The 12510-nt window shown below is 32.4% G+C and overlaps 2 protein-coding genes across 2 annotated transcripts; both read right to left on the reverse strand.

Moving 5' to 3' along the window:
* Positions 1–424: 424 nt before the first annotated feature.
* On the reverse strand, positions 425–2985 carry LOC143590356 (uncharacterized). The gene is made up of 4 exons (XM_077070860.1): positions 2758–2985; positions 2137–2619; positions 1823–2084; positions 425–726 (listed from the first exon to the last, which is right to left on the reverse strand). Exons 1-4 carry the CDS (start codon positions 2983–2985, stop codon positions 425–427), a joined length of 1275 nt encoding a protein of 424 aa, XP_076926975.1.
* Positions 2986–3640: 655 nt separating this feature from the next.
* On the reverse strand, positions 3641–5095 carry LOC143590357 (uncharacterized). The gene is made up of 2 exons (XM_077070861.1): positions 4699–5095; positions 3641–4545 (listed from the first exon to the last, which is right to left on the reverse strand). Exons 1-2 carry the CDS (start codon positions 5093–5095, stop codon positions 3641–3643), a joined length of 1302 nt encoding a protein of 433 aa, XP_076926976.1.
* Between the last annotated feature and the right edge of the window lie 7415 nt (positions 5096–12510).

Below are 12510 nucleotides of genomic sequence, written 5' to 3' on the forward strand. Positions count from 1 at the left end.
ACAATAACTTAAATTAAACAGTACCAACAAAAGACATTAACAAAACCGCTAAACAGGTTCTTGATATTAAAACAACAGCCAAATCTTCAAAAGTTAAACCAACACAAACTTCAAATTCCTAAACACCTGAAAATTTGTAAAAACAAAACAAATTCATTAAAATTAATTTAACATAACAACATGTTTAATAATTAATAACATCTAAGCGTGGTTACCAAGTCTAAAAAATGTTGTCAATATAATTCTTTTATTAAATCTATGTCTAATATGTAATGTAAAGTATTAATATATTACCTTCTACTTCCTAATCAGACAACAAACTTTCGGAATAACAATCATAATAACTTTGATAGTGTAAAAAGGTCTTTAACATCTACTACTTGTATTAAATATAACAACAATACGAAAAGAGTTATATTTTACCTTAATGTTCGTCATCAGACTCAAAATTGTCGGGAAAATCTTCATAATCACTCTCATAGTTAGAACATTCTTCTAACCATTTGACCTTCGAACTAACCTCAGCTTCCAACTCAAGATGCGCAAGCTCTTTTCTTGCATTTGCTAACTTTAACACGTCAAGCTCTCTCAACATCACCAAATCATCACACAACAATAGTTGTTTTGGCTTAAAATTCTTATACTCTCCATTCTCGAACCAGACAACAACCTTGTTTTGATAAGGGTAAAAGAACCACTCCCTTACATTTTCATAAGGTAAAGCCTCTTGATAAAGATCATGAAAGAAATTATGTAAAACATTTATCAAATTTGTTTCTTGTTGACATGGCAAATTCTTCCTAAGACCGATCTGATGTATCTGATGTTTAAACTGATTATCGAACAACATGACTGATTCAATATTATCTTTTTCTAACGTTGCTAAATTGCTACATACAAATTGATACTTACGGAATAGTTTATAATACCTCCAGTTCATAATCATAGCCATTAAAGGAGTTTAGTTATCTTGAAAAACTTAGTATTGTTAAAGAAGAAGAAGAAGAATAGGATTAAAATGGAAAATTAAAAAATAGATATAAGAAGTGACGGTTTATTTTTCCAAGAAAATTAATGATGAAATCTATCTAGTTATTATAATGTATAGTTACCCTATAGTTAATAATATTTAATTAGATAGTATGATAAATATCTTAAATAATTTAAATTAAAAAGTAAATATTGAAAAGGTATGTTATAAACGAATTTAAACAAACAGATTTATATCCAGAAAATTTATGTATAATATTAAAAATAAAAAATTATTTATAATTAAATAAAAAAATTAAATATAGGATACCAAAAAAATATTAAATACAAAAAGTTAAGTACAAATGTTGTAAAGTATAGAAAAAAATAAATTACATTATAACCATTACATTTATTATGAGATTCCAAATCGAATTACATAGGAAATTTAAACAATTAACAATCTATGTTTCCAAAAATCTCCTTGTAAACAACATTTGTTGTTTTATTTATAATCTTTGATTCTTTGTTGAGTATCACTAACTTAATACCATCTCTAGTCTTCACTCGTGACAAAGCAACATAAAGCTGACCGTGAGAAAATACTGGATCTTTAAGATACAATCCAACTCTTGACAATGATTGACCTTAACTCTTGTTGATTGTCATGGCAAAACATACGGATATAGGAAACTGTCTTCTTTTAATTTAAACGGAAGTTTCTTATCAGTTGGTGTAAGACTTACTCGACTAATTAGAGTGCGATATCTGATATTCGTACCAGATACAACTTTTGCTTCAATTACACGCCTACCGAGACTAACAACTTGAAGGCGCGTACCATTGCACAAACCTTTTTTGTGATTAATATTCCTTAATAGCATGATCAGAACACCAACTTTGAGGGCCAATCTATGGTTAGGCATGCCTGGCATCTTTAAATCATTTAACAAATCAGGAGGGTACAACTGTGGATCAAAATCCTCATAAATGTCTTCACTTTCAGCTAAACTGTCAGAACTTAGATACTCTACTTCTTCACCTAGAAAGAGGTCTAACGTACGTTCATTAATTTCTTGAACGACCTCATTCAAAGGTGCCAACAGTGCACGATCCTGAAAGTAAGTAAGTTTGTTGAATCTATCTAATATATTAGGATAGACAAACCTTATTTCTATCACCCATCGGATCTACTGAGTTCAATATCAAAAGATCGTCGGGAATATCAATAACCGCCTCTCCAGTATTTAGACCGCCAACGTTTCCTTGGCCTATGTCTAATAGCCAATCAGCAAAATCTGTAATATTTTGAATGTCTGAAGATCGACATCCAACTGTAAGCCTCATGTTCTTAGTTAGTTTAAGAACTTTACATTTTGACCAGATATAAGAAGAATTGATGCAAGCATTGACACATTCACTTCTTGTACCGTTGGTTACAACATGCAAAATTTGGCGAAAATCACCGCCAAAAACAACAACCTTACCTCCAAATACCGCTCTTGAAGTATTGGCCGAATAACCATTCATAACATCATTTAAAGTCCTGTCCAACGCTTCAAATGCATGCTTATGAATCATCGGTGCCTCATCCCAAATTATTAGGCTTGTCTTTTTCAATAATTCATATGCGTCGGTATTTCTTTTAACCTAATTTATGAAATAATAAAAAAACATAACCAAATTAAGATATTTAAATGTAATCTGATATTAAAATAACAGATAAAGACATATATACTAAACAAAATTATTAATATAAAATTAAAATAAAGTGAGTGGTAATATTACCGGACAAATTGAATCTTCGGTCAAATTAATAGGTATTAAAAATCTCGAATGTGTGGTTCTACCACCCTCCAAAAGCAAAGAAGCTATACCGCTTGAAGCAACATTCAAAACAACTTCTCCCTTTGACCTTATCGATGCAGATAAAGTTTTCCATAAATAAGTTTTTCCAGTACCGCCGCAACCATAAACAAAATAAACTCCACCTTTTTTATCAATCAAAGCACTCATTATTTCATTATAAACACCCGTTGTTCATCTGTTAACGAATCAAAGAGATTAATAAATTCGTTATTCATGGTCTCAGTATCATATGAGAGCTCTTCCACCATTAACGGATTAGTTGCTCTTGAAATTGTCTCCGTATCCGGAAATGGCATTTGTTTATATCTTCTAAGATTGAAGTTGTTTGAAATTAGAAAATTTTCAATTTCCGAGAGTGCTAGATTTTTTAACTGCTCTTCATTAAGAATCAAACCAGAAAATAAAATAAGAAAGTAATATAATTAAATATTTATATTATTATAATGGATATTATATATTTGCAATAATATAAATAATTAAAAAAATGAGTTAATCTTACCGGGGTTATTTTGATATTTTTGTTGTTTGTATTGAATACCGTCAACTAACAGTTGCCAAGTGCTTTCCCAAACAAAATGAGGTCTAGATAAACTATAAGTAATCAACATTGTAGCAAATAAATTTCTTAAATAATATCCAGTATAGGTATGACTTGCTTCTTCAATGGCTTCTATGCATTCCTTATCATCATCTAAAAGACCTCTTTTGTAACATGCATCTCGAAAAGTTTCACACACAACTCCATCAACAGTTCGAATGTCTTCAAAACATTCTGGGCCTCTAACCTTATTTAATAATATTCTTAGATAGTAAATGCGGGTGGAACAGCATGAACTCTACCTATTGCAAAACCCCTTAGGCGAGGTTCCCATTTACGTAACTGTTTTTTCCAGACATACTTTGTTGGAAACTCTGCATATTTGAGAGTTTTTGCAAGGTCATGTTTCTTATTACACTCAAACCAGCCGGTAAACATTGAAGAAGCAATAGTTGTCTTGTTTAAAATATCTTCAATATCTTCGTTAGCACCATATATTACACGTTGCTCACCGGGTAAATGAAAAGCAAGTCTCATAACAGATGGAATCCTATAATGCACATCAAATGAAAATATATGCCATGATGCCTCGCATGCAGAGACATATCTACAATCATAAAACGCTTTGATTTCATCTAAATTAGGATCTGAGTTATCAGCATTGTTAGTTTGTACAAAGGAAATTGTTGCTCGGTCTGGACCCTTATTTATGTATTTGAACAAATACTTTATCGATCCATCTTGATTACACCACGCAACATTAATATGTGCTTGAAATTGTTTTAATAAAGTCTTGTTGTATGGAACAACAGTTCTGTTATCCATCATTATATCTGACTTGACAACATATTGCCCGTTATCTCTTCTTTTGTATACCAGAAAACCTTGTGAATCAACAGCTGTCTCATCATTAAACATTTTTGGGAAACCTTTGGAGAATTTTTTGTTTACCATGCACGTGCAATTCGGATTAGCATCACCACACGGACCATGAATCATATGATCAGATACAAGCTTGTATAGGTCTGGATCAGTGTCTTTGTTTGGAATCTCAGCAGAAATAAATTTATCAACATCTTGTGGATTATGAATCTTTCTAGATGGATGCATAAATATGCAAATATGAGCATGCGGTAGCCCCCTTTTTTGAAACTCTATCGTGTAAACAACTGCAACATGCATAATAAAAGTAAATATTACACAAGTTTTAATAGGTAAAGAAATAAACTGTTTATTTAAATTGAAATTCAAGTATATACAAAGTAAAATATTAAATTAGATGATGATTATAAATTTATACTAAACAAATCAAAGAAAATTACATGCTTGAACCTTTCCAAAGATAGACTTATCATTCACCAATTTAATCAGTGCATCAAGTTTGACCTTAAAAAGCCGACATAAAATATCAGGTCTATCCTCCGACTTTAACGTTGTATCCTTAAGAAATCTTTTAACTTCTGGCCAATTGGGATTACAGGTTATGGTTATGAAAAAATCGGGATAACCAAACCTTCTACAGAGACACATAGCGTCTAGGTAATTTTGCATAATATATCTTGCTCCGCCAGTAAATGAGGATGGTAGAATAACACGTTGACCAGCACTTGAAACATCAGTATTTCCAACAGATTGCATACCTCGTAAACTTTGGTAAGTATCATATCGTAGCTCATGTTGTTTACCGCGTATAAAATGTAATCGTTGTGCCTCAATCATCGTATATTTGTCAACTAATATTTACTGAAAAAAACGCCTACCATTTAACATGGTTGAAAACCGATTTGGCCTGTCTTGAATATGATAAGCAAAAAACTCACGCATTGTAACCTTCTTGCGTGCTGCGGTTGATGATGATGAAACATGCTTATGAAGTATATTAACCTGATAACCATCTTCACCAAAAGGATGAAACAATGGGTATTGAAGAGGTGTATACGATGGATGAAGTTCACTGATACGCTTTAAGGAACCTGATTGCTTGGTAACAATTATGTGTCGGTTATCTACAGCGTCACCAATATCACCGACAATTAAAGCGGCAACTTCAGAACTGGATGGTAGGTTATATTGTCTCGCATCATGCTATCTTGTTCCAATAATACGCAACTTCAAATCGAGTTGTGGGTTTTCTTCAAAACAATCTCTTACCATCCGATAAGCTTGGACCAAATGATTATTTGAATCTAACATCGTCTTCAAATAATTTATAATATAGATCTCTAGCCCATCGTCCATTGATTTATTATCACTGCCAACAAAAAAAAATTACTAAGATTATAAATAATATAAAAGAAACTAAAAATTAATAACAAAATAAAAGTCGAGGAATATCGTTAAAAGTATTTACCCAAAAACACCATGTCGGTTAGAAACCTCGTTTTTAGTGTCGTAAATGTAAAGTTGAGAAAACCTTGCTTTACAACCTTCTAATGGTATAATACTTCCCAAGCAATGATAGTTTTCACCGCTAAGGCGAAACGTATATGGCGCATTGCCTCTGTTTATGGAATGGTCAATCTTTCCTCCCATAGACATAAACGAAAACATCGAATTGAAACGTCTAATGTTTTTCAAGAAATACTTACTCATGGCGGTCACACCACGAAATAATTCAAGATAAGTATCATCTGGTTGTCAAACATCGGGAAGTTCAACTTTGCCATTATAACAACAAAGGGAAAAAGCTCCTTCTTCATTACTACTACTTGGTCTGTAACTTCGGCTTTCCACAACAAAGCATTGCAACTTGGACACATAACGGATTGATTACCATGATCAAGATATTCTTGTAATATTTCAATATAAGATTTTGGAATTAATTAGTATACATAAATACTTAATAAATAATTTAAAGAAAATTATGAAATAAATATCATACATGAAGATATTCCTTTATAAACGTCTACAACATTTGTTAGTGCACGGTTTTGCGTCTTGAGTCTTTGTAATTATCGTTAACGTATTTGTTTTATATTTAATGTAATAAACAATTAAGTTTAAGTCTAGTTCGTTATATGTATTGTCTAGTTCGCTAGGGGATGTTAGCGAACTAAGACTTAAGGTTATTCCCTCTGATTCGTTAGGGGATGTTAACGAATCAGAGGATGATTCGTTAAGCTATTTTGTTTTATTTATGTATGTAACGAAGTAGCGTCTGGTTCGCTAGGGGATGATAGCGAACCAGACCTATCTTCTATATATAGTGAACACTGTTCACGCTTAATTTAAGTTTTTGAGAGCTAATTAACAAAACTTAGTCCAGATTCTCTCTCAATATTCATCCTAATATTATACAATTACTAATATATACATACTGATAATACATACACATATACAACACTGAATCAAAGGTAATTATGAGCTAGATCTAAAGTTAAGGTATTAATCTATTATAAACGGATCTGAGATCTGTTATTTGTTATTAGATTGTTACTGTGTTGTCACACCTCAAAATTTCCACTAACGGAGTTTTACCGTAAGGCGGGTGACAAACCAGGATCCGAACACATTAATCACACCAAACGACATCTACATGGTCTTAAAAGTTTTAACAAATCAAAATAAAATGTTCAGAGTACTTAAGTGCTAGTGCGGAAGCTAAACAAAGTGAACAAGTTTAAATAATTCATGGCGCTACAAGCGCAAAACCAATATCAAGTAAATGTTTTCAAACTTAAACCAATGCGAGTCCATGCATGCAATGTTATCCTAATCCAAGTGCTTGCTAGTGACCTGAGGAAAACATGCTAAAAAGAGTCAACACATATGGTTGGTGAGTTCACAGGTTTTCAAAGTAAGTTATGCTCTATCAGTTCATAAACATTTATAAATAAAAGTGGCCCATGGTTAACTACACTTAGTTAACTCGTTGCCGCATAGTGTTATGTTTCCATCACGACCGAAGCTGACTAGTTATTGCCTCAAGTCAAGTATTGCCAAAACTTAACAATGTTTGGTCAAAGTTACACCCCGTTCGACCTCCAGTCGAGAATAATGCAGGGTGGGTTTGTTAAACCCAATAGTACTATTTAAATTTACCACGCCAGTTAACCTTAGTTAACGGTCCGATGTTCGTGAGGACTTTCCATGGCAAAGAAACACTACGTTATAAGCAACCAAACGGTTGTGTAAAGATTTAGAGCAAGTAAAGTAAAACAGTTTTGCATGTTTCCTCCCCCAAAGGAAAGGTATAAAAGTGGGGCCGTAAACTCACCTTGTTGGTGCTTCGGGTATTACACAAATCCGACCGAAGTAAATGCGTCACGTGCTAAGACCCTAAAAATGCAAGTACGTAAGTAACTTGTGGGATGGTTCCTAGAACCACTAGTATCCAACAATCTCCCATTGTTTTTTAAAAAGACTTTTGACCAAAGTTTGACTTTTGTTGACTTTGACTAAAGTTGACTTTGACTAAAGTTTTGACCTTTGACTAAAATATTGACCTTTGACTAAAAGGTTGGACTTAGAATGTTTACCTTATAATTCTAGTCACACTTAATCAGTCATCAAGTATACACACTTAGCCATATTCCTTGCAATTCTATGATCAATACACTTTCACAACATCACAAGCAAGACTAACTATTTAGTCAACTAGTTCTAAGTTGACTTAAAAAGTCAAAGTTCTAATTTACCACAACTAACATATCACAATTCGCAATTATCTCAATTCAACCAACATCTTTATCACCTTTAACAATTTATACCACCTAAACCGATTTCTCTCATCAATCGAAACTCACAATTAAATTACCAAATAAATCACACACGTACACATAAGTATTAGGTTCAACATATATTTTTCTCACAATTTTTGGATTTACCAATTTGTCCAGAATATTCATATACTACAACAACATGATTTATATTTCTATAACAACACAGCAGTAATCAAAAATTTGTCAAAAATTCTATATTTGTCCAATTGATGCAAGACAAATTGGACTAGATTTCTAATTCAATTTACAACATCCTAGAAGTAGAATTATATCCATATCTATTTTTATCATCAAGTTATGAAATTTACAACTCAACTCAGAATTATTTTCTCTAATTTAGATTTGCATCCTGATTTTGTAAATTAATAAAAAGTATTCAAACAGTGTCCAAAAATTAAGATTTCAAACTTTCTGAAAACTAGATTCAAAGTACATGTTCATAGAATCAAAAATCGATCAAAAACTCAAATATATCATCAAGTTATCAACAATCCAAATCCGTAACATCTAATCTGCCAATAAACAGTTTTAACCACAATCAACTACAAATCACAACTTTTCTATCCTTTTGATTTAAAATCATCAAGAAACATTCTTACCAAATCAAATTTCATGTCTTATTTTTATCCATTTGATTTCATAAGAAAAGTAAAAACACATGTATTTATAAAAGACTCAAAAATACTAATCAAGACACATACAAAAATCCTTTTTATTTGTCAAACTTTGATCATCCCTTTCATGATCCAACCATTTGGATACAAGATTCATATGAATTAATAGAAAAAGAAACATATAAACATAATAATCTACTCACTTTGCTTGATCAAATGCTTAAACCCTTGTTTACTAATAATCACCAACTTGTTTGTTTTGAAGATGATACTTGAAGATGATTGTTTGTATGAAAGAAAATGAGAGTATGTGTGTGTGGTGAGTATCACGGCCAAAGAGAGAGGAAAAGGGAAAGGAAAAGGTGTTGGCATCCAATAGTTGTAACCTCCTTGTTATTAACAACCCCTTTATGATTGATTTAATGAATATGATACTTAGGTTATCTTTTATTTATTTATTTGTGACATGGTACATAATTTAATAAACATTTCCTATGTAACATAAACTAAGGTTCCTTTTAAATAATAAACATGTTACATGACATACAATATAACCTATTTAATCATTTAGCTTACTACAATCACATCATCATATAATAACCATAATATAACATATTAATCACATAGCACATTATACTTATCATACATGTTATATGACATGTTTATTATAACATGCAAGACAAGTTTATTATCCTAGTTATAATTAGTCACTTATCCTTGCTTAAGTCACCAATGACACGTTGACTTAAATATACGCATACATGACATCACATGTACAAGAGTTCATACTCATAGTTATCAGAACTAACTGAGTTTACTGACACAGTCAACAGGATTTAACTGGGTTTAGTTAACAGAGTTAACCTGAAATTTGCAATTGTCACATGTGTTGTGTTCCAACAAGTGGTATCAAAGCTGTTGGGGCTCGATTACACTTGATTCGATTGTTTATTAGTATTTACTTTTATTAGTTTTCGGTTTTAGTTAAAATTTGGATTAATTTAAGGTTAATTAACTGAATTATGGACGATTTGGATTGAATTTGAGGTGTTTAAAGGTATTGGTAAGGGTTTATGAGTTGGAATTGAGGTTTGGATTGGTTTTAAGTGGATTTGTTACCGGTTTTGGTTTAAGGCCGATACAGAGTGTGTGTTTTGGTATAATTGGACGAGTAATCGAGGTTAATTGGTTACGAGTTTAGGTGTTTTGGGTTCGCGATCGAATTACGAGTGTTTTGATTAGTTATTTGTTCGGTTTGGTTTAGTATCGAGTTAGTATTACAAATTTTCAGTTTCTGGGTTGATGTTCATAATTTCCAGATTTCTAGAAATTCTTTTTGAAGATTTGAAGATGAATATGATTCGCTATCATCTTTCTGATGATTCTCTATATTATTCACTTTGATTCGTTATCTAAATTAGTTGATTCGTCATAACATTCAAGTGATTAACTGATTCGTGTTATTTGTTAGTTCGTGTTATCTGATTCGTTATTTGGGATTAACTGATTCGTGTGACTATAACATAAAGGAGGCTGAACAAAACTTTGCATTTTTGTCTGCCTTTATGTCCTCTTACGAGAATTTGGTGAGTAGTAAGATTGCAACTAGTGATTTAACCGATGAAGATTATGATCAAATTGATCCCGATGATCTCGAGCTCTTGGATTTAAAGTGGAACATGGCAATGATTGTTCGTAAGGTAAAAAGATTTATGCAAAGAACCGGAAAAGATCTTCCTGCCCTGAATAAGAAGTTAGGTTTTGAAAAGTTGAAGGTAAAATGTTATAACTGTCAAGAATTCGGGCACTTTGCGAAAGAATGTGACAAGCCAAAGAAAGAGTATACTGGTCCTCGTGGTCAAAATCAAAATTCCTCCATACCACGGGTCAATGATGCTGAAAAGAAATCGTCTACTTCTGGGTCACATGCAGTTTTAGCTAATGGAAGTGATTGGTCACAACGACTATTGTGCAATGAAAATCAAGCTAATCTAGCTATGTTTGGGTATCCTGAATACGTTCAAGATATAAGTGGAAGTGAAGTTTCTTCTGATGCTGAAACTGAGTCTGAATCTGATAATTCAAGTGAAAAGCTTCCAACTAGCTTTGCTTGTATGCGAAGATCAGGGATTCTACCACATCTGCTTGCATGGCCAAACAAAGTGAGGTTAGTAATTCTAAATCTAAGTTATCATGTGTTGATTGTGAGTATAATAAGTCCAAGATAGACTCATTAAAACTTCAAAATGATAATTTGCTGAAAGAGATTGTATCTTTAAAAGATACTTATAGGCAATCCTTGACCTCTCAAATCAACACAAGAGAGAAATTTGAGGCATTGACTGTAAGCAATCATGATCTTAAAGCCGAGTTATCTGTAAAAATGACAATTAATGACCAAAAGTTTCAAGAAATTTTGAAACATTGTTCAAAGATAACCGAGCTTGAAAATGAGGTTCTTGAGTTAAAGAATAAATTGAGTAAATTTCAAAATTCATCTTTTCTGTTGAATGAAATTATCGAAGTTTCTGGAAAACAAAAGGACTCAAAGAAAGGTATAGGTTTTGATGAAATTCCTCCACCATTTCACAATGATTATAAAATTAATCCTTTTGCTCCAACTGAGGAAGATGTTATTACCAAAGAACCTACAATTTCAGAAAAATCAAAACATGTTTCTAACAAAGGTCTTAAACCCCAAACTTCAACTCAGAAACCTCATGTTCAAAGCAACAAAGTTTTTGTAAAAAATGTTGACAAAGTTATCATTGAGAATGTAATTGAATCGGAAATTATACACAAGAACAAGAACATTCCAAGTTCTAATCACATACTGTGTGAACCTCATGAATTTGAGGAGGCTGTGTATGGTTCACACACAACTAAGATGAAACAAGATGTTGTTGTCAAACCAGTGAAGTCTAAGAAACCAGAAAAACCCCAAATTTCTGATGAGGATTTGTTGCGTTTTATAAATCCTAATACATCTAAGCCATCATCTGCTCGTGTATTTAAGTTAAAAGGGATGGACACAATGTTCACTGAGAAAGACATTCCAATAAGTATCATTAAACCTGAACTAATTGAGAGTGTGTTTCAAAATGAAACTTCCAAGGTTCGTGAACTTGAACGTCAATATGCTCAAGCGAAAACATTAGTTCCATCTGACCCATTGACTAATGCAAAGCAGTTTTTAAAACAAGCTAAGAAAATTAATTTTGTGAAGTCAACTGGGACCGATACATTAAAAAGTTTTTCGAACTGTTCTAATTTAGATTTTTACTTGAAAAAGAAATCTGAATTATCTGATGAGTTTGCTAAGAGCATGACCAAAAATGCGAGTCATCATCAAACTTCTCCGTCATTCGTTCCAACTACCTCTCAACATCATCGTGTAGACATGCGAAGCTGCTTTCTTTGCGGTCAGCATGGTCATGTAGTGAGGAATTGTAGTCAGAAGAGCTATCAGAATCTTCATTCTTTTATCAAGGACCATTATAAGCCGGTTCCTGTGGTAAAGGAAATTCTGAAACGACCTATGTCGTATGCTGATGATACTCATATTATGTTTTCTGATATACATCCTCGAAAAGTGATTCATATGAATGAAACTCATGGTTCTATCAAACCTAAGTTTATTCCTGTTACACCCTTATGCAAGAATGAAAATTCAAATGTGGTTCAAGCCGCTTACTTAAGACGAAAGTCTAAGAAGCCTGTAACTTATTCTCAAGTTGCTGAACAACAATTGAATGCAACTAAGGTTAATTTTTCTCAAGAAAACCAAAAAGTGCCCAAG

Source organism: Bidens hawaiensis, unplaced genomic scaffold (assembly GCF_021521415.1).
Source record: "Bidens hawaiensis isolate Kalapana, Puna unplaced genomic scaffold, B.hawaiensis_p1.1 tig00038490_1, whole genome shotgun sequence".
In the NCBI taxonomy this organism is placed as follows: domain Eukaryota; kingdom Viridiplantae; phylum Streptophyta; class Magnoliopsida; order Asterales; family Asteraceae; genus Bidens; species Bidens hawaiensis.

Excerpts from the sequence above, each read along its gene's own strand:
- LOC143590357 (XM_077070861.1), bottom strand. The coding sequence starts at position 5,095 with ATGATTGAGGCACAACGATTACATTTTATACGCGGTAAACAACATGAG. Across the intron at positions 4,546-4,698 it reads CTTTGGAAAGGTTCAAGCAT|TTGTTTACACGATAGAGTTT; the intron begins GTAATTTTCTTT and ends TGCATGTTGCAG.
- LOC143590356 (XM_077070860.1), bottom strand. The coding sequence starts at position 2,985 with ATGAGTGCTTTGATTGATAAAAAAGGTGGAGTTTATTTTGTTTATGGT. Across the intron at positions 2,620-2,757 it reads CCGAAGATTCAATTTGTCCG|GTTAAAAGAAATACCGACGC; the intron begins GTAATATTACCA and ends TTCATAAATTAG. Across the intron at positions 2,085-2,136 it reads CGATGGGTGATAGAAATAAG|GATCGTGCACTGTTGGCACC; the intron begins GTTTGTCTATCC and ends ACTTACTTTCAG.